This window comes from Rosa rugosa, chromosome 2, assembly GCF_958449725.1.
Source record: "Rosa rugosa chromosome 2, drRosRugo1.1, whole genome shotgun sequence".
Lineage (NCBI taxonomy): Eukaryota > Viridiplantae > Streptophyta > Magnoliopsida > Rosales > Rosaceae > Rosa > Rosa rugosa.
Genome location: NC_084821.1, coordinates 33,989,369 through 34,012,254, shown reverse-complemented (window position 1 = coordinate 34,012,254; position 22,886 = coordinate 33,989,369). Strand labels below are relative to the sequence as shown.

General features: G+C 41.2%; 2 protein-coding genes and 1 long non-coding RNA gene across 3 annotated transcripts; 2 read left to right on the top strand and 1 right to left on the bottom strand.

The window, feature by feature from the left end:
- The first annotated feature begins 5,039 nt into the window (after window positions 1–5,039).
- On the top strand, window positions 5,040–9,471 carry LOC133732224 (uncharacterized). Its single transcript, XM_062159726.1, has 4 exons — window positions 5,040–5,279; window positions 5,475–5,576; window positions 8,027–8,187; window positions 9,068–9,471. Exons 1-4 carry the CDS (start codon window positions 5,189–5,191, stop codon window positions 9,173–9,175), a joined length of 462 nt encoding a protein of 153 aa, XP_062015710.1. The 5' UTR covers window positions 5,040–5,188; the 3' UTR covers window positions 9,176–9,471.
- Window positions 9,472–10,285: 814 nt separating this feature from the next.
- Window positions 10,286–11,968, bottom strand: LOC133732223 (anthocyanidin 3-O-glucosyltransferase 5-like). Its single transcript, XM_062159725.1, has one exon. The coding sequence runs from the start codon at window positions 11,853–11,855 to the stop codon at window positions 10,410–10,412; it is 1,446 nt and encodes a 481-aa protein (XP_062015709.1). The 5' UTR covers window positions 11,856–11,968; the 3' UTR covers window positions 10,286–10,409.
- Window positions 11,969–12,151: 183 nt separating this feature from the next.
- On the top strand, window positions 12,152–13,924 carry LOC133732225 (uncharacterized). Its single transcript, XR_009856987.1, has 3 exons — window positions 12,152–12,508; window positions 12,637–12,827; window positions 13,201–13,924. It is a non-coding gene; the product is annotated as an uncharacterized LOC133732225 (long non-coding RNA).
- Window positions 13,925–22,886: the final 8,962 nt, after the last annotated feature.

Here is a 22,886-nt window from a genome sequence, read left to right as displayed (position 1 = left end):
AGTTCTACGACTTCATTGAGCCTTTTTCTGGATATGAGGCAACGCTCCTGATATTAATTACCTTTTCATGGGTGATTATGTAGGTCAATCACTTCTCTCTTTCCCCTTTCCTCTTTAATCTTTATCTCTCTCATTTTTGATTTTCACATTTTCTTTATGTTTTTTGTGAGGTTATTTTTCATTCTGATTGAATGAATGAGGATTTGGATTTATCTTGCTGAGAAATTAGATTGAGGCTGCGGATTATGGATTTAGGAAATTTGTGTTGCGTGTTGTTCTTGTTATGTGAATGAATTACATGCGTAGAATTATGTGTGATCGTTTGATCCTTTTCAATTCGAGTAATGGAAGCTAGCTTTATTATGATCTTGATCTTTGGGCTTAGTTTTGGAAACGAATTGTGCGGAAATGAATAATGATCGAATTTTTTCTGTGATGTTTTGAAATTTGACGGAATAGCTTAGTGGATAGAAGTCTTGTGATGAGCTTTGATGTGTTGTGTTCTTCATCTCTGTTGATGGGCTAACATTGTGTTAAGTTTGTGGAACATATGTGGTATAATTCAAATGCATCATTTTGAAATTTTACGTTTGCTGCTTATGTGTGTCTAAGACTAATATATTGGCTACACAATGTAGATCGTGGGTATTATTCTGCGGAGACTGTCACACTTCTGGTGGCTCTGAAGGTTCGTTATAGAGATAGAATTACAATTCTGAGAGGAAATCATGAGAGTCGGCAAATTACTCAAGTGTAAGAATGTCTATTTTATTTACAAGTCTGGTACCCGTACTCTGTAAAGCATGTGAAGCTGTGTCTAAATTCTCAAATGTAGAGCTCCTCTTAGTATTGTGTATGATTTTGTTGATTGAATTGTGGCAGGATTGGGCGAATGCAGTAGCAGGATTGGACGAGTGCAGTAGCAGGATTAAAAGATGACGAGTGCAGTAGCAGGACTGGACGAGTATGAGTGCAGCGAGTGCAGTAGCATGATTGGACTAGACGAGTATGAGTACAGCGAGTGCAGTAGCATGATTGGACGAGTGCAGTAACAAAACACGAGTACAAGTGTAGTAGTAGGACTTGACGAGTATGAGTGTAGCGAGTGCAGTAGTAGGATTGGACGAGTGCAGTAGCAAGATTGGACGAGTGCAATAGCAGAACACGAGTATGAGTGCAGCGAGTGCAGTAGCAGGATTGGACGAGTGCAGTAGCAGGATTAGGCGATGACGAGTGCAGTAGCAGAACACTAGTACAAGTGCAGTAGCAAGCAGCATGATTTGAACAAAAAGAGTTTGGATTAAAGAAAATAGGAAAAATTTCAGTTTAATACCTTGAGGTTTGGGGGTAACATCATGTCAGTCCCTGCTGTTTCAATTTGATCAGCAACACCCCTATGCTTTCAATTTCAATCAGCCGTGTCTAAATTTTACTGTTCCGTCCAATTTGAATGTTAACTTTGACGAAAGGGCCCACTTAAAGGGCTAAATTTGTCATTTCACACAAATTTTCTTCTTTTCTCCTCATTTCTCTCATCTTCGATGGTTTTTCTTTCTTTCTCTTTTTCTCTCCTCCCTCTCTCTCTGGGCCTCACGACCCTCTCTCTCTCTCTCACCCACGCACTGCCACCGCCGGAAATCATGGCGTCCGACCACTGATTCTTAACACTGCCACCACACTCGAACCACAGCACAAACCCGACCCAAACCCAAAGAGAATCGATGATTGGCACTAACCCAGCCACCGTACACAGCCACCAGTCCTTGCCATCTTGCTTCCTCCAATTCCGGCAACTCCTCCATCTCCACCCACCTCCTCTCCAGTTACCCTCAGATCAACCCAATACTCAATCCCAACCCATCTCCTATTCTGTCATCAAAAGAAACTCATCTCCGATTCCACTCTCTCCGACCTCCAAACCCTCTTCGTCTCCAAGCACGACGAGCTCATCAAATCCGGCAAGTCCCGACTTCAAAACGAACCGAGGACCAAGCTAGGAGCCTCGACATCCCTCTCTCGATCCTCGACGACCACCCGAAAATCGATCTGGCCATCGACGGCACCGACGAGGTCAACCCCAATCTGGATTTGGTCAAGGGCCGCGGCGGCGCGTTGTTAAAGGAGAAGATGGTGGAGGCCGCGTCGGAGATGTTCGTGGTGGTCGCTGACGAGACGAAACTGGTGACGGGGCTGGGAGGAAGCGGGCTGACAATGGGTTGTTCTTGAATATGGCGACCGCGGTGATCATTGCAGGGAAGGATGGAGTGGATGTGCAGACCAAGTGATTGGCTTTTTTTGGGATTTTGGTGGTGGTGGTGGTGGTGGTGTGGAGGTGAGTGCTGGAACCTCTAATTTGTACTTGTTATGTGTTGTGCAAAATGTTTATTGGTGTATTGTTAGAATGGTGAAATGGATAATTGATAGAGGTTTGGAGGTCGGAAAGAGTGGAATCGGAGATGGGAGGTGGGTGAGATGGAGGAATAGGGTCCTCCGATTAGAATTTTTTTTTTTTTTAAGGAAAATTGTGTGAAATGACAAATTTAGCCCTTTAAGTGGGCCCCTCCGTCAAAGTTAACATTTAAATTGGACGGAACAATAAAATTTGGACACGGCTGATTGAAATTGAAAGCACAGAGGTGTTGCTGGTCAAATTGAAACAGCAGGGACTGACATGATGTTACCCCCAAACCTCAGGGTACTATACTGAAATTTTTCCAAGAAAATAATTGAGATCTAGTTATCAATGCACGAAGGTTAGAATTGTAAATGTCTTATTGATACATGGCAACAAAGTAACATAAAGAAATTATTCTTAAAAAAAAAAGTAACATAAAGGATTAGAAGTCAGAAGAAATAGTTAAAGGTAAAAAAGTAAATTAACTCATGACATGTGGCAAGTGGAGAGCAGATTGTTCTTATTTGTAAGATTTAATCATTATAAAGGGATTAGAAGTCAAAATAATTAAGTAGTTAAGGGTAAAAAAGTAAAAGACTAAATTCATATTAACCCCTCCAACTTTAGGACAAACATCAGTTTGGTCCCTGATCTTTTTTAATCATGATCGTCCCTGCATTTCCAATTTTCATCACATGAGTCCAATTTCTAAAATTCGATCCAAACATGACGTCACATCCTGAGTTGGCCCCGACAAGAGGGCCCACTTTTCAGATATTGACCCTGAATTTGAACGAAATGTCCAGACTACCCTTGTTACCCCAAAAACAAGAAAATGGCCGACTCCCTCTCTTCTTCCTCCTCCTACTCCACCATGAAAGACAGAGAAACCAAATACCCCACCACTCTCTCCACCCAGCTCCTCCGTTCCAACTCTTCTGAAATCCCGCTCATCCCACCTTCAAAGGCAAAAGGGCCTTAATCAAGGCTCGCCAACCTCCGAACCCAGCTCATCGACTTCGCCGACTTCCCCACCTCCACCACTAACCCTCTCGCTCTAGACCTGCTTCTTTCATCTCCATCAGAACCCAGAAGAACAAGGTCAGACACAGCAAATTATCAGACTCTAATGCTCTTACCATTTCCAAAAATCTCTCAGCAAACCAAACAACCTCCGAATCAAATCCAGATGAACACCACCAAGGTCTACCCCGATTCTGAAACTCCAGAATACATGGAAACGAATTGAATTGAAACCCAAATCCAATCGCAAAACAAAGGGAACATAATCAAAATTGCAAAGTAAATCGAGCCATCGCTTCGATTTTGATGGTGTCAAAATCGGAAATTGGAATCGAAGACAGTGCCGCCGATATCTCCCCAAAGCAAATCCGCCTGCGTCTCCTTCTTCATATTTGACATCGCTGCTGATATCTCCGCCCTTGCACCCTCATGATCTCCACGCCCCTGCTTCTCTAGCTGCTTCACTTCTGCCCATCAATCAGAGCCTGAAATTCAGCCCCAATTCCATCCCTATTTCTGCTGCCGACTTCTGCCCTATCGATCCAGCTCCGGCCACCAAATCTCAGCCACCATTCAACCCGATTGCCGCCGTGACCTGATATTTTCCCAGACGGCTTCGGCGGGAGCTGGCGGATCACATCGGCCTCCCCAAAGCTGGGCGAGTTGCAAATCTGGGAATTCGAGGTTTGAGAGTGTATGGCGTTGGAGTCCGGATGCAGTTGAGGAGGAGGTGGAGGAGGGCGTGCGGTGGTCGGAATCTCGACCTTGAGGATGGAGGAGGATTGAGAAGATTGAGAAGCTGTTGGATCGATTTTGTTTTAGGCTTTGGAGAGATGAGAGAGATGCAAAGCGAAGCAGAAGAGAGAAAATACAAAGAAAAACGAAGAGAAAAAAAATAGAAATTAAATTAATTTCTAATAAAAGAAAAAAGAAATTAGATTAAATGGGAGATGTCCATTTTGCCCTTTTTGGAAGGTTTAAAGTCTGTACAGTGGGCCCTCATGTCGGAGCCAACTCAGCTCGTGACGTCATGTTTGGAGCCAATTTTAAAAATTGGACGTCGGTGATGAAAATTAGAAATGCAGGGACGATCATGATTAAAAAAAAAAGATCAGGGACCAAACTGATGTTTGCTCCAAAGTTGGAGGAGGCAAACTGAATTTAGTCCAAAAGTAAATTAACTCATGACATGTGGCAAGTGGAGAGCAAATTGTCCTTATTTTTAAGATTTAGTCCTTATGTGTTTAATTCAATCTTTAAATGATGTATTTGTTAAGTCATCAATGTAATTTGTTAAAAAAAAAAGGTATTTTGATAAAAAAAAAAAGGTTATTAAAAATATAAATATAAGGAAAAAAAAAATCAAAAGAGTGGAACATAAGAAATATGCCAAAAACAAATAAAAGAAAGATTCTTATATGGGCATTCGAATGCAGAAACCTCCCTGATGCGGCCACCCCACGTCCCGGCGCTACCTCCCTGCTGAAGGACATTTATGTAATATTACCTAATTGTCAGTGAAATCATCATTTTTTAATTATTTAAAAATGATGATTAATTGTGAACCATAATACTACACAAATTTGTCCGGGATCACAGTCCCACCCTGCAGTGGCGTATTGGCTTCTTGCTCATGTTATTGCACGTAACCCCTTTCCTTTCTTTGGCCTATTTGACACCTAATCCTCCTTTGTTCCCTCTTAGGTTTTCAGGACCCATCTCTATTTCCTACTTTTACTTGCGTTTCTGCTTAGAAGAAGGAAAAAGGCGATGACTAGTGTGCTGGTTCACTTGGTTGTGCTGAGCTTCACCTCGTTCCTGCTCCTACCGTTTTCCCACTCTGCTGATGTTAAGTACTGCGGTCAGTCTCTCTCTCTCTCTCTCTCACTCTTGATTTCTTTCTAACAATTTCTTTATTCCTTTTTTCTAGTATTTTCACCCTAACCCAATTCGGCTTTGCTTGCTTATAAATTGTATTTGAAGAATTCAATTTTGATTTACAGCTCTTGGTACTTATTGGGCATTGGAAACAATGCTATTTCTATGAAATTTTCAGGTGCCAAAGATGACTATGCCGTGAAGGTCCAGGGAGTCAAGATATCGCCTGACCCAGTGGTGAGAGGCAAGGCAGCTACCTTCAACATCTCAGCCACAACAGGTAATCTGCTCAATCTAGTGTATTTTCATATTGTTTAGGTTTTCTACTTTACATTTCGATTGCAAATTCTTAAATTAGGTAATATATATGTTCTTAGCTTCATTTAGTGTCAGTATTCTGGTTAGTTTGTTATAACCTTTAGCCCTTCCCCTCAACAGCATTTGGCAAACTCTATAAATCTGTATACAACTTTGATGAGACCTTTTTTTGCAAATGCTTGATATGAAACTCTGCCTCGCATGTAAATTGAAATGTCTTTGCATATAGCACCAAAAACTTCCGAAAATGGATAGAGGGTACTTACATCATGGTTATGATAAAGGTACTGGAGCGCATCGAAAAGTCTAAGTTCCCTTAATCCTTTTACAGTCTCTCATGTATTTTGAAGGTTCTATTTCACTGTCCTGCAAGCCAAATGTCGTCATGGTATTGTCTCTTTAGCTTATGAAAGACTTTTGTCCCGTTGCAAATGATCCAATAAATCATCTGGCAAAAGGGACAAAAAGAACTTGTTGAGCGGCATACTATCACTAGTCAACAAACATCCTCCCTGAACATTTCTTTTTTGGGGAGTAGGGTTGATGGACTCTCTTTCTCTAAAAACTCCCTTGGCTAATACTTAATAATTCCCCATTCTGTCCGACATAATCTCTCATGCCCATTGGGGCTGACGGGGTAATGAGATCTACGTCAGGTAAACCCCAGAAACAGAACAGATTGATGCCATATGCCTCTCACAGCTACTATCCTATGTGGAAGCTCACAGAAAAATACATGTTGGCATCCTTGAGGAGTTTGACCACATCACCAAAAACAACCTGTTTCTTTTCGTAACAAACACACTACTTGTAAGCAACATAGAAAAGCACCTCATATATAGGTTACAGACTGCAGTAATTAGGAATTTTCGGCCTCGCTGTAAGTTCTTATTGATCAGCATTATTTCCCTTTTTTTTTTTTTTCTTTTTTTTTTTTGAAATCTTATTAATCAGCTGTATAGTTTTAGATTTTTGAAGATAAAATATAGTATGTGGGGGTCCAGATATAAGGACTATTTCTTACTCTATGGAGGCAGTGGGGCACTTTAGTTATGTGTACAGCTGAGGGTCCATGGTTGTTTTGGGTTATCAAAGATCACATATCTTCTGTCAGGAAATGATTTTTAGTAGTAATTCTTCGTTCATTTTGTCATAATCTTTGCTAAGATGTGAGAAATGGAAATGGAATTAAATTCTTGTAAGATACTAAGATAAGTTTATTAGAGAAACTCCTTTGCATTTAACAGTTATTATTCATATGTGCCTTATAGTTTGTTCGACCCATTAGGCTCCATTACGAGTTTGAAGGTTCCCTCCTAGTTTCCAGTGGGCTTGAATTTCAATTTTTATAGAAATTTCAGTGATATGCAAATAACTGTGCTTTCTCTCCTTATCTCGTTGATTGAAATTGTTTTATTGCATCCTTTGAACTGTTTAGATAAAGGGTCTTGAAAAATCTAATCTTCAAGATCGTTGAAATCTTCTTTTAGTTGTTTAATTAATGCATCACCCATCTCTTTTAGATCCATGTGAGAAGATTGGAAGGTCAGTGTCCCTTGTTTAAACATTCTTGTTTCGTTAATTGATTCTACCTGTGAATCTGTGATAATATTAGCATCACCTTCTTTGTGTTTCATGTACAAAGAGGGAACAAACAATGTTAATAATTTTTCCATCATTGATGAATTTGTTAAGGCAATGTTTTGTTGCTTTATTCCATCTTTATAAGAAAAAGAAATTTTGGTGGACAGGAAAATGAAAAGTTTTATGGAGTTTAGTGTGTTGACTGGTATTTGGTGGGTTGGAAAGGGATAGTAGGATTTTGAATAGTGGGGAGGAGGTGAATTTCTTGTCAAGTAGAGTATGGTTTAGGGCTTCGCATTGGTATCTACTATCTAAAGAGATTGTAGATATACCAATTTTCATTTTCATGCAGATTCGGACTGCTGTTTCTTGTAGTGTCCTACCAAACTTACCAAGTTACTGTTTCTCTAACTGTAGTGCAGCACTGCACGTGATGGGTCTCTAATACAGATTTTCAAACCGCATTAAAAATAGGCGGGGACTTCTACAGCGTCTTGTCTAAGGTTCATGGAATACCATGTCCTGCAGCCATCTGTTTGGACTGTAATCTATTTGAGGGCCACTAAAAATCTTCTCCAGTCTTCAAGAGACATACTTCAGTCCACAAAGATGGCTTCACAATGTACACGGTTTTTTTAGTTGTAGTTGTTGAATTCAAAACGCTCACACTAAGAAATATGTTTAACCTTACTGTCCGTCAAAGCTTTTTTATTTTTTTCGGTGATAGACATGTCAGTGCATATATCTTAGAGTTCCTTTCTATGCTTTCGTTCATGTGTCATATCTGTTGGCTTTCAATAGATAATTCATAACTGTGGCTTCATACAGGTCAAGCCATCTCAGGTGGGAAAGTGGTGATTGAAGTTTACTATTTTGGGGTGCGTGTACATACAGAAACTCATGACCTTTGTGAGGAGCTTTCCTGTCCTGTCTCAGCAGGCAACTTCGTACTCTCTCATACTCAAACTTTACCTGGGATCACTCCGCCGGTGAGTTTCACTTCAGAAGATTTATACTTACTGCTCTTCCCTACTGTTTGTTAGCATTCCAAAATTCTACCCTACTTTTGAGGGCACGCTGAATCTAATTCTACAATGAAATGTTCTTGGGTACTTGTGAGGTTGTGCATAGCTTTAATATTTCTTGATGATTACAGCAGTTTATTTTGCTCAAGATTGTCTTGTATATTATCATGCATTCATGCCCTTTCATATCGTGTCAGCTATAATCTTTTGTTCTCCTTATCTATACTTGACTCTATATATTTCAGATATTTGGTTTTACACCTTTTCCTTTTTTGGGCAGAAACCTATCCGGAGATGAGATAGATTTGGATTTTCTCTGTAAATGTTGTTTTGCAATAGTTCCTTTCTTTTTACCTGCATCATATTTGAGCTCCAGATCTGGTTCTCCAATTAAGCTTTCCTAAGTTTAGTGAACTAGAAGGTATATAAGAAGTGAAAGTAAACTGGAAGTCAACCTAAAGGAAAGCAAGACAAGAACAGAAAAAACAATGCCAACAGAGAACCACAAGCCTGAGCAACGAAAAAGAATCAACTTAAACAACCTAAGAAGTCCTTCTCCATGTTGAGAACGTTTTGATCATTTTTGTTTAGGTCTTCAGGAGTTCTTGATGTGGTACTAAATCTAATTATGGCTGAGCCTCTAGAGGCATTAAAGAGAAAAATATTGACTCTTGCTTTGTCATATGTAGAAATTAATTTCCTTTCACATGCATGGCTAAGATGTTACGATATTCAGTTTCTTTTGCATCAGCATTTCTACTAAACAGTTGCACTTCAGTCCTTTTCTGATTTTATATGTATTTTTTAGATGTTACTCATAGATAACAGTATTTCCTATTTGCAGGGCTCATACAATCTTAGGATGACAATTGAGGATAATCATAACCACAAGTTGTCTTGCATCAGTTTCAACTTCAAAATTATCTTCGGATCTCTGGTCTCTGCTAGTTGAGCACCGACTTGCCAGTACACCATGTAATTGATCATATAAGCATAATCTCTAGTCTAGTGGATGTGTAGTTCATGAGTACTGCATGCTCTTGTATAAATAAAATAAAAATGCACAGGAGAGTGAAGTGAGTGCTGTGTTCCCTTTGCCGTACATTCATGGTGTTTGTAAATTATACCACTGCCTATTATTGCTAGTATATATGGCAAAGGAACTTAAGAAAATCTGTAAAAGCAACCCGAGTCATGAATCTTCTGTTTTTCCATTTATTTGAGCAGGACCCCATTTAATTAGTTTCAGACCTCGAAATGTCCCATTGGAAGATACCATGACTATAACAGATGGTTAGTGGCACGGTATACATTTCTTTACTGTTGTGGAATAATATTCTTCCAATAATGAAAAGATCAAAAGAAAGAAAGAAAGAAAGAAAGAAGTATTAAAACCACAAGAGAGCATATTATGTAGGGTGACAGAAATGCTAATATAGATGGATTTTTATTTAATGCTCCAAAGTATACTGCCCTATTCAATTATGTCGCATAACCATTATACTTTTGTGCTGCACTGAAACTGCATTCCTCAGAACCTGGATACTATGAGGATAGGAATTTGAGTATAAGATTGGAGAATGTGCTTATAATCAAGAAGGCTGATACTTGCAATTTTGGTGTAAGATTCTTTTGCAACATGATTGTTCTGTGTGACTTTTCTTACACTTATATGGTTGGATGTCAGTTTTGGTGAAACTTTGAATCATATCACCTGTACATACATTGTTATGAACTGAAATTGTGCTTGAGTTAGCTTAGTCACACTATCAAATTGAATTAGGTGGCTTAAATTCTTCTCCTTCAGTGATGAGTGCACTGTATGGTTTGAATGCTATGCTAAAGATTTGTATTAAAACCAACTGAGAATCATTGTCTTTAACTCACCTGATTCTCTGTGAAATTGCTGTTGTTGGGGTCGAGCTGTGTGGCTTTTTCTTATCTGATATGTTTTGTTCTCTCCAGAGGAAGTTAAATGACGTGAGTCTTTTAACACCCGAAGAGTTCCAAAGACCTCTTGCTTTTAGAAGTTAGAACAGCAAATAGGCTAATAAAGCAAGAGTTGTGTGCTAATAGAGCAAGAAACTATATAGTTTTAGAAACCCATATGTTTACATCCCATCAGTCACACTCAAAGAAGACTAGCAACACGAGCAAATACTTTTAGAAACCAGACATTCAAAGTATTAAGCCAGTTTTTCAGTGTCAACTTTCTGGCATTGCTGTTCGGTATTGATCTTGCATAGCCTTGACAATTCAGACAGCATACTGAAAGAAGACCCGCCCACACTCAGAGCTTCTTCCCCACTTGCTTTCAGTTCTTTAGCTCTTGCCCTCATTGCATCTCCTTCTTTCTGCTCCATAATCTTCCTCACCAACATCTCAATCTCCTCCCTCCCTGCTACTGCTTTTGTTGGCAAAACTTTAGGTCGAATTGCCACCTTGAGCTCCTCCACCAGCAGTGTAGCAACCATTTTCTGCTCTGCATATAGCGGCCATGCGATCATTGGCACACCATTCAGTATACTCTCCAGCGCCGAGTTCCAACCGCAATGCGAGAGAAACCCTCCCACCGACGAATGAGCCAAGATTTCCGACTGAGGAGCCCAAGTGGTGACCACCACACCCATTTCATGAGTCCGAGCCATGAACCCCTCAGGCAAATACTCCGAAATGTCATTGCCTCCAGCACCTCCTTTGCTTGGTGGCTGCACCACCCATATAAACCTCTGCTTACTAAGCTCTAAACCGCAAGCCATCTCTGTGATCTGTTCAGCCGAAAGAACCCCACCGCTCCCAAACGATATGTAAAGCACAGACTCACTAGGTTGCTTATCCAGCCAATCCAACAACTCACTCCTCGGACCACCACCACCGGACTGCCCTGCCAGTCTAACCATCGGACCGATAGTGTACACCGGAACCGTAACTATCTTCTTCCACTCCGGGTGCTCTCTCATAGCCTTAAGACAGTTGGGCTCCAGATCCTCCCACGTGTTGATCAAGATCCCATCACTCATTGAAGTAATCTCCTTCCCAATTCTTAAGAAGGACTGGTATTCACGATCCTTCCTATTCATCATCGGCTTCACCACATCTTCAGGTCGAACCGGCTTGCAACCCGGGATCTCCAGCAGCTCTTTGCGATCCAAATACTCTCCATCTATCTGTTTATCTAGAATTGGCGCATATAGAAGCAAGGTTAGTGGCCAGGCACAGGAGACTAGAGTTACGTACTTGAGCATGTGGAATTCTTGTGCAACAGTGAGGACTGCAGTGCTGAAAAGATCGACGATCATGGCGGCGGGTTTGAGCTCCATGGCGGAGATTGCAGAGCGGAGAGATGATCGGGTATCGAGCATGATGGCGGAGAGGTGCGTGAAGACTGAACCGGCGGCGTTGGAGTCGTGGCCGGAGGGTGCTGGGAGCTCAACTATGTCGTAGAGCTTCTGGGTCTTGGCGGATTGGATGAGTTGGGATTGTGCCGGAGAGGTGGCGTTGGATGAAACGACGACGACGAGTGTGGCCTGGCAGTTGTGGTGGGTGACCAGGGAGCTGGCGAGCTCCATTAAGGGGATGAGGTGGCCCATGCCGGGGCTTGGGACTAGCAACGCATGTGCTTTTGCGCTCATCTCCGCCGTGAAATTCAATCTGGAACTCCTGAATCAAATCTTAGTTTGGGAACTTGGGTGGAAGCAGAGCAGATGTGCTTTTCATTCGAGAAGTTATACCGAGTGGGTTTTAGTTGGACTTCCAAATTTGATATTTGAACTTATAATTTTTTTCAATAGAAAATTACATAGTAGTACATGATCAAAGATGTAAACACATAAAATTCACTTTAAAAAATATTTATACAAATAATGACATGAGTTCAGACCCAAAAGCTAAATAATGCAAGCCTGACTCTTAACTTTAATGAAAAATGGCCAAAATGCTCGAATTTCATCATAATTTACGGGCATTGCCACTGACCCAATATTCAATACCCAAATCTCCACGCGCTCGGGATCGTCTACTTTGACCTCTGCTTCAAATTCGACGTCGTTCCGACCTTCGAGCGCCGCCCGGCCGGAAATCAAGGAGATCCGCCAACTGCTTCGGATCGAGCGAGCGAGAACAGAAAGAGGTGGAGACCGATCTCCACCGCTCTTGGGTTCGCGTAAGTAGTAGTACTAGTACTAGTGGTTTCGTTTTTGTTTTCGTTTTCTCTGTGTATTGGAATTCGGATACTGGAAGATTCGATTTGCTGTGCTTGATGTGCAGAGGCTGTAGCTTTATGGAGGTACTACTAAAGTCTCCATCTTTCTCATGCTATCAGAAAGATTGCTTTATGTGAAGATTCATTCTTGACATTTACATACGTAATTGCAATGGCGTTTTTGACATTATAGATTGCTTTACTTGTAACAGGCGATTGATGCAGTTGACAATGGGATCAATCAGTATGACACAGACCAGCCTCCAAGATATGTGAATAATACACACTTATCTTCAAGGGTGGGGAGGTTGAATTTGGACTGGATAGATCCTGATCAATCATTTGAGAAGGAGAATGAAGCCTTTCAAGAGCAATGGCTCTAGCTGGCAGTGAATTTTAAGATGTGCGTCTTTCTTTGATTAAGAGTTATGAGATATGAAAAGGCGTTTATTTGATTAACGTACAAATTTGAACACATATCCCAAATTGAAGGGGTTAAAGCTTTAATGAGGTTGTGTTCTATTGCAGTTTCAGTTTATTTGTATCCCCTTTTTAATGATCTGTTTCCAAATTTCAGAGTCTGCGTTTTCCTGCTAAATCATGATTAGCCATCTTTATAATCAGAGTTGCATGAAATCTCTTAGCTCCATCATGTCATATACCAAGGCATCAGCTGCTTCTTAAGCCTTGTTTTAAGTTCAGGCTTTGGTGGAATACTGTGTTTTTGGGGCCAATCATAACTTGAGACTGAATTATATGATTTCCATTGAGTGCAGTAGCAGAACTGGACGAGTATGAGTGCAGTAGCAGAATTGGATGAGTGCAGTAGCAGGATTAGGCGATGACGAGTGCAACAGTAGAACACGAGTACAACTGCAGTAGCAGAACTGGACTGAGTATGAGTGCAGCGAGTGCAGTAGCAGAATTGAACGAGTGCAGTAGCAGGATTAGGCGATGATGAGTGCAGTAACAGAACACGAGTACAAGTGCAGTAGTAGAACTGGACGAGTACGAGTGCAGTAGCATGATTGGACGAGTACAGTAGCAGGATTAGGCGATGACGAGTGCAATAGCTGTAGATACCTTTCACTAGCATGACTAATTTACTATCTCACCAAGCATAAGTAACACCCTCTTTGAGGGACCCACAAGCCATGGTGGGACCCAACCGCGACATGTATCCCGTAGCCCGATGTCCAAGCTACGTCGTGATAGTCGGAAGCGGCAAATACCTCGCCGAGAAGCCACCTTTCCAGCATTGCCAAGTTGCCTCCATAATGAGCCTTTATGCACTAGAATAGGACTTTAGCATCCCAAATTGGAAAACTTGTAAAGGAGAGTGGCTCCCTTCCTTATAAAAGGAATCACTCCTCCCACTTAGAATCCATCCCATTACAACACCTCTTGTAATCATGTTGGGTCGCAATGCCCAAACATATAGTAAATCTTTCAAGTGGACGTAGTCTCCCGCCTTAGCGGGAGACGAACCACTATACATAATGTCTCTCACTCTCTCTCTCTCTCTCTCTCTCTCTCTTTCTGTAACGTTAATTAGAGCCTTCGGTTTCTAACAATAACATTGGCACCGTCTGTGGGAAGCTGATACAATTGGCTTCGTCTGTGGGAAGCCGATACAATGGCTTCGTTACTTACCACGTGTTAAGTTAGCTTAACGGAACTTTCTTATTTCTTTTTTGAGTTATAATTTGGTTGCTCACAGGGCACCAATTTTCTTTGATTATCACTCAGTGTTTTCAAAATTATCATCAGCTCTCAGAGTCTCAGTAGCTCCCTTCGTTACGTCAAGTATCACACTTGGCGGTAACACAAGAAAAAACTATCCCATCCATGGCGGTAAAGGCACAAAAGTATCCCATCCTTGGCGGTAACAAAAAAGAATTTTCAACATAAACTTGTTCCCAGTGCTTGGAAGGTTTCAACATTCAAGCCTTGTTCTTACTTTGTTCTTGAGATTTTGTGGATTTGTATAGTGATTTGGGTTCTAGAAACCGAAATCCCTATACTTTGAAGCATTTATCTTCTCATATAGCATCTAGGAGGCAAGGGAGACATCTTGTGCTTTTGGTTTGGCTCCAAAATGAGTCAAACCCATGGGTATATCACTTGTTCTCCACTCTTTGCTCTCTTTTATTTGTTATTTATGATGTTTATGGCTTGTAGTTGTGTAAATATGAGTTGTGAGTAGTTGAATTTGGGGCTAGGGCAAACTTGTGCACAAAACAATGTAATTTTTATGTTCTTTGATGTTTATGCATGTTTTGAATCTTTTGGCTAGTATACTTTCATGTATCCTAAAGTGTGTTTATAGATTTATCACCTAGAAGCATGCTTTAGGAAATTAGTGAATCGGAAACATGAACTTGATAAACTCCTGATTCCGTGAGCATGTGTAGCTAAATAGGTGGTGGCTTAGCTTATTCTTACGGGAAGAACTAAGTTGCTTGAATTTCTTACCTTGAAATTAAAGCATGATGTTGTGAGTTTAGGTTCCGAAAGAATTTAGGCTCACAACACCATAGGCCATTTAGGATCCGGAAGATTTGAATGGTATAAAGGTTGTGTAATTTAGCTTTGCTTCAGAAGAGATTGTTAAATTGCATGACGTACTAGTTGGTTTCTTGGTAGCTTCATCAAAACACTAAGGGGAAATTTATCAAAACATGTTATTACATTAAATATGAGTTACATTTTGTGCAAGAGTAAGGTTAGGTGCGATGCCTAAGTCTCTATTCTTCTCATTAATTTAGTCTCTACACTTTTATTTGTCTATTTTATTTTATGTACCTTAATTTTCTTTATCAAAATTAAAAGGACTAAATACTGTTTAGTCATTGAGCTTTTGATCATAAAACACTTCAGTCATTGACCTTCTAATTTCACACGTTTAGTCCCTGTACTTTAAAATTTCAGACCAATAGGTCTTTGCCGTCTAAAAGTCGCGGCGAAATGTCTATTATGCCCTCAGTTCTTTTTTTTTAAATAAATTTATTCCTTTCTCTTTTTTATTTTATTTTTTTATTTCTTTTTTTATTTATTCTTTTTTTTTTCAAACAGAAAGAAAGAAAGGGAAAAAAACAGAAAAAAATAAATAGAAAGAAAGAAAGGGAAAAAAAATTCCTTTTCCAAAAAAAATAAATTAATTAATTAATTAAAAAAAAAAGAACTGAGGGCATAATAGACATTTCGCCTCGACTTTTAGACGGCAAGGACCTATTGGTCTGAAATTTTGAAGTACAGGGACTAAACGTGTGAAATTAGAAGGTCAGGGACTGAAGTGTTTTATGGTCAAAAGCTCAAGGACTAAACAGTATTTAGTCAACCAAGCCGATCACTACCACAATTGTTAATACCATCCTCATGAGCTTTAACTTCCAAAGGGCTAAGGTTGTGAACTTGTAAAAAGGTAGACTTTACATGTGTTTTCTAGGTTTCTTTTCGCGGTAATCTAGTTAGGGTAGAGTTACTCAATCCGTTGGGTACGATACTCTTTACTTTTTTCATTTACTAAAACTTGACCTCCTATACTTGGGAGTATGACACATCATACAACAAATTGCACATAGTTTTCATACTCGTGATGCACCCAACACAAATGCAGTAGCAAACAGCAGGATTTGAACAAAAAAGAGTTTGGATTAAAGAAAATAATTAAGATTTAGTTATCCATGCATAAATGTTAGAATTGTAAATATTTTATTGACACATGACAACAAAGTAACATAAAGAGATTATTCTCAGAAGAAAAAAAAGTAACATAAAGGGGTTAGAAGTCAAAAGAAGTCATTTTAAAATATAAAAAAAAGTCAAAAGAAGTAGTTAAAGGTAAAAAGTAAATTAACTCATGACATGTGGCAAGTGGAGAGTAGATTGTCCTTATTTGTTAGATTTAATCCTTATAAGAGCAAGTTCACCCGTAGTCAAGAAATGTCAAGGTCGAAAAGTCAAGGCATCGACCAGTCAAGTAACTGTTCACTGCCACTGGACATGGGTTTCCACCCGTTTTTTTTCTTGACTAGTCAAGACTGTTCATTATTTTTATTTTTTCACTGTTCATTGAATTTTTTACAATTTTATTTTACTTTTTCAATATTAAAAAAAACCTATAAATAGGCATGGGATCAGATGGACGATCCAGAAAGCTCGAGAGAGAGCTTGGAGCTCTCTGACCCGAGATGCACCCACTACCCGCGACCGACTGGAACTTCCACGTCCGGCCACCCCACGACGGCCCGCGACCACCGATGTCTTCGTCTCCTCGTCGTCATCACGCTTGCGGTCTCGGACTGCTCATGCACCCGACGAGGAGGGAGAAACGACAGAGAGAAGCCCGAACCTTCACCAGCAAGCTCTGCAATTTCCGGCGACTTTGGCCACCGATTGGGCCGCATGTGGTATGGAACTCACTCCTCTCATCATGCTCTACACTCTAGTATAATTAGATTTTCGATTTGATCGAGTTTTGACAATTTGGTTTCTGGGTTCATCTCGGTTTCGTCTCTGTCTTTGACGCCGACAGCTTTCCGGCACCTCTGGGCTTGGCTTCTAGCGTCTCGTCCTCCACTTTCTTCCTTCAGCGCGTCGCCTTCTCCAGTTGTGTAGACGACGTCACCCACGTTTGGGGCTGGGCCGAGCTGGCAGAGGGCTTGACTGGTCAAGGAAAATGTCATGGAGTTGCCTTTTTTCTTGGCTTCGGTCAAGAAAGGTCATCCTTTGGCTGGTTAAGAAGCAACCGGTGGAAACTGAATTTTTCCCTCTTTGGTCACCACCTCAGCTTTTCCTAGCTGGTGACCGGTCAAAAACAAACCAGTGGACTTGCTCTAAAGGGATTAGAAGTCAAAAGAAGTAATTAAGGGTAAAAAAGTAAATTAACTCATGACATGTGGCAAGTGGAGAGCAAATTGTCCTTATTTGTAAAATTTAGTCCTTATATGTTTAATTCAATCTTTAGAGGATGTATTTGTTAAGCCATTTTTTATCAATAACTTATATGTAATTTGTGTTGTAGAGAAACTGAAATTGAGAGAAAATCACTGTGTATTCTCATTGATAATAGGGGCCTCTTTATATAGAGGATTACAATGCATAGAGTCTGAATCATACAAGGAAAGATAATCTCTAGATTCTTCTAATTAAACCCTATTACCACTAGGTCAAGTAATCTAGAGTTTGGGCCAAACACAAATTAGGGTTTTACTTGAACACTCCCCCTTGTGTTGCCCAAACGCGGTGCTTCTCTCGTTGCCTCATTAAAAACCTTGCCGAGTAACAAAAACCCAGTGGGACAAAAATAACCTCGGTCGAAGGGGAAAAAGAGCACAACACACCCTTCACGTTTTGAGACCATACATGTAAACATCTCCCCCTGATGTCTGCATCTCCCCCTGATGACAACAGTCATGGGAGTTCGGATAACTTCCGCAAACGATGCTACCAACATGTTTCTCGAAAGTGGAATTGAGGCAATGACTTAGTGAGCAAGCCTGCCACACTGTCCTCAGATTGAACCTAGTTCACTTTGATCTTGAGGAGAGTCTGTTGTTGCTGATTATCCTTGGTGTTGTCGCTTTTGATGTAGCCTTGCTTCATTTATACAAAACAAGCAGCATTATCCTAAATGCTCGTAGCCTCATCTGTGGTATACTTCAAACCACAATTGTTCGAACATGCGTAATTATGGATCTAATCCATATACATTCACGAACCTCTTCGTGAAGAGCAATGATCTCTGCATTGTTCGAAGACATAGCGACTAGGGTCTGTTCTGTAGACCTCCAAGATATCATGGTCTTTACCCATGGTGAACACTTAACCACTTTGGGAATGACCTTTGTATGGGTCAGAGAGATACCCAATATCAGTAAAACCTTCCAAAACACATGTTGTTTTGGGATGGGGATAATGGACGCAGGCCAGTGTTGGCGGCGTTCCTGGTGTGTGATGGGTCCGAATCCATCATCTTTCTGTAGGGATAGAACAAGCCCATATCAATCGTACATCTCAAGTACCGAAAAATATCTTTTACACCAATCCTAATGGCGTCGCGTTGGCGCAGAGCTATACATTAGCTAACAAGTTCATGGCAAATGAGATTTCCGGTATTGTGCATTGAGCTAGGTACAATAATGCGCCTATTGTACTTAACTAGGGCATTTCTGCCCCTAGCGCATCTTCGTCATCATCCTTCGAACGAAGAGGATCCTTTTCAGGATCAAGACTACGGACGATCATGGGGGTGCTTGAAGGCTTGACCTTGTCAAAATGCCTAAGCATCTATCAACACGATGCTCAAGTTCCAAACAGAGACATAATCGTGTTCTCCCATAATCCTTCATCTCAAAATCGGATTTCAAGTGTTCAGCGCTTTTCCTTAACTCTTTAAGGGCTTCCAATGAAGATCATGTCCAACATGAACCGCGATAGAATCCGAAACTTGTTATGGAAACGCGTGGGCATATCCCTTCCCAATCAAGTAGTCACTTTAGTGAGCGTTTCAACCTCTTTGTAAACGCCCGTGGTCTAGAGCCACTTGACTTGGGTAAATGAAGTTCACCATGAACCTTCATGTATATTCCGTATCTAGATCCCTATAGAGATACGTAGTGACCACATTTGTAAGCTGCATGTTCAGTTATTCGGAAACTACCAAACTGACAGGGTAGTGGAGTGCAATGACATCCATTACGAGAGAATATGTCTCATCGTAGTCAATTCCAGGGCGTTTTGTGAGAAGCCTTGCCCCATAAGGCGAGATTGCCATCTCTTTTTCTCATCACGCTTTCTAACGAAGACCCATTAGTCAATAGGTTTTATGTCAGGAGGTGTTGGCATTACTGGCTCAGAAAACCTTCCTATTCGTTAGAGAATCCATCTTAACCTGGATGGCATCTTTCCATTTAGGCCAAATCTCTCTACGTTGGCATTCATTCATCAACGGAGCGTGGTTCGATATCATCTGACTCAACAAACTCATGCGCAACGAAATGCGCAACTACATCATCAATTATGATGGAGTTTATATCCCACGTCTCATGTACACTAGTGTAATTTTCATAGAGCTCTATATTCTCAGGAATAGGGTTCTAACGTTGAGGCGTCCCCCAACGATAACCATAACCCAGAAGATTCTTATGAGACGGATTTTGAGTGTCGATGATCAAAGGATTGGAATGTGCCGAAGTATCCTTCAAACTCACGGGCCTCCCACGCATCCTAGCTGGGGCCATGGCCTATAACGCCAGAGTGCCACTCTCTTTGGCATTGGCGCCATGCCTACCTCTGTGTAGGGTGGTGCTACGTCCTCTCGTAGGGACGTCCATCCTTGCAGGCATGTTTGCAGCATATTTGTGTGATCTCGTCACTTTAGTAGGGATCGAGATGAGACAAAGTGGGGACAGGCCACGACAATTCCTGTCGTTCCTGCTGAACATCTGTGTTCTTATCTCCCCCTAACGACGGGAAGACTGTCTCATCAAAGTGACATCCGCAAATCTAGCGGTAAGGAGATCGCCATGCAAGGGCATTAAGTGGCGGACGATTGTTGGAGTCTCAAATCCAACTGAGTTGCTCATTCGTCTGTAAGGACCCATTATAGAGCGCTGTGGCGGCGCAATTAGCACATAAATGGCACACTCAAATATGCGTAAGTACGATATTTGTACCCAGTCACTAGCTGTAACGCAGAGGTAGATTGAGTGGCAGTGGGTCGTAGACGAATTAGCATAGCTGCATGCGATATTGCATCACCCCAAGCGGATATAAGGAGGTTGGTGCGCATTACCAATGTCCGGACTACCATCGTAGTCGTTTCCGCGAGACCATTTGGGTGTGCTCATGGGAATATGATGTCCAACATCAGTCCCAAATGCAATAACTATCGAAAGTCTTCGATGTAAACTCACTAGCATAGTCAAATCCAATTGACTGAATAGGATGATTCGGGGAGTGAGCCCGTTGTCATATGATGTGTGCTAGGAGTGTTTCATAAGCAGCATTACAAGTGGACAATGGCACAACACGTGACCAGCGTGTTTGCATGTCAACCAACATCATGAGATATTTAAACGTCCGCAAGTTGGGTGAATCAGTCTAGAGAATCCCTACGAATTCTATGTAAGAACATAATGAGTATTGTCATATCCTTTGTATAGGACGGTCTCAGTCCTAATTTCCCTAAGGAACAGGCTTTGTAAAATGAGCGAGAGGCCTTAGAATCAACCAATGAGGATTTTGGTCGGGCCTAAGCATCTGTAACGCTATTAGAAGCAAAATATGTGACTACATCTCCCATCATGGCGTTGGGGCCATGGAAATAGCATGTATGGCGTCATGGCCACTGGGAGGAACAACCATGGCGTCATGACCATGGTTGGCGCCACTGATGGCGTCATCACGAGGGACTTGGGCGGCCCTATGGCGTCCCAAGACAGCTGCAGCACCAGATGCTGCAGTGGCTGCTATCTAATTTAGTCCTGGGATCAATTTTCGATTCTAGCTTCTTCTCACTCTGAAGAATGGATATCCGTGTGAAGTGTTTAATAGACGGATCATCATATCATGACTAGGATGACCTATCCTGTCATGACAAAGCCAATATGTGTCTAAATCCAAGAGATCTTCTCTCATAACTTTTATTGGATTAATAGCTCGAATAGAGTCCACTAGAGAGACACATAAACTTCTCTAAGATGCGCCTTTGTTCGCAATCATTAGAGGTATTGCAAAGGAACTCATTTCCGTTCTCTACATGCGTTTCTGCATGGAATCCGTTGGCTATTCATAGGTACGATTTGCCCTAGGAACGTAGAGAGTATCCGTGACAGTAATCAAGGTGCCATTTGGCAAGGGGAACTTGGGCTATTCCATGTCCTTGAATTAATTCTTGATGGCCCAGCCATCGTAGTCACAAAGTAACATGCTCATGAATCAAAATGGAGTCATAATGAAAAGAACTCAAAATTTTATTCATAAGCCAACGGAGTACATCATTGTCTCTTAATCATTAGGAGAATCTAATCCAAATGCTAGCTAATGCAAAACAATGGTAGTCGTCTAACTTCTTTCGGTAATTCCAAAATAAATGTGACCAGGTGAGTAGAGAGATGTCGGTGGAGCAAGGCTCGCTTAAGTACCACTAATCTCAAAACCTTCCTAGACATCACATTTATGTTGAGTACGCCTACTTTGAAGAAAGACAAAAGCATTGGCATCTACTACAAAAATGATATGGCAATTGCCTACATCTATTGGAAAATAAAGACTTAAACAGAATTGGCGATCTATTGATCCCAGCCAGATTTGTAGTCTTAAACCCTTCACTCTAGATCATCTTCTTGATCTTCTTGTTCCACATAGTGAGCTTCTCTTGCTTCACAATATGCTTTGTAGGCGGTTACAATTTCTTCACGAGCTCTACAAATGTGTGCCCAATGATCAGACACTCCACATCGAGAACATACATCTCTTTGCTCAAACTCCATTGATTGAGGCGCTTTGAAAGCGTCATTTAGATGGCTCTTAGTGTTGGTGGCGCCACCAACATGGCCAGAGGCGTTGCCTCCCTCTCTCTTTCCACGTTGACCTCTTCGGTTCCGTGTTCGCCTATATTGGCGGTTACCTTCCCAAGTAGAGCGATTATATGGACCAGAACGTCCAGAAGTATCCCTAAGGTTAGGGTTTCGCTCTTGGCGCCTTCTCTTAGGGGCGCGACTATAATTGTGACAGGACCCGCCCCGAATTTCACCCTGAAATCCGAAGTGGACCTGCGGGGCCCACCTTAGAAGAAATTCTACCGAAAATTCTACCGAAAATTAGGCAGAACTTCCCCTAAAGTGGACAACCCAAAACCTGTAGAAAGAAAATTTACACTTCTAAATCATCCATCCTTATTCTCCTGGAGCCACCCTGCTCCCCCAAACAACAACAACCAAATTCACAACACACAAATCTCAACTTAATAACCTTAATTCCGCAGGTAATCAGAGCAATTCTAATAGAAAGGTAAATGAGGAAAACCTAATTCAAGGCAATTGCGGAAGCCATACTGTTGACTATGCCTCGACTCCATGTACGCCCGACCTCAACTAATTTCTCCTGCACACTGGGCATTTGAAACCGAAGGGCCCAGGGGAAAGTACATAAAAACGTTAGCGTGAGTGGACAAAAATAAATAATTTAATATGAATAAAACAAAATAAAACTTCATACTTTCCCACATTTTTCGATATATAAAATCCGGATGCATGCAACATTTATAGAACACTTAAGAAAATAATCCGAAAAACGTTGAACTCCAGAAAACCGACTAGCCCCGCTAGTCAAAACAACAGAGTAAGAGATTGAAATTTCAATACTCGAAAATATAAGTCCAACCCCGCTGGTTAAGAAAACTCAGACTAGTCCCCGCTAGTCAAAAATAGTATAAGTAGGGGAAGATGATAGCCAT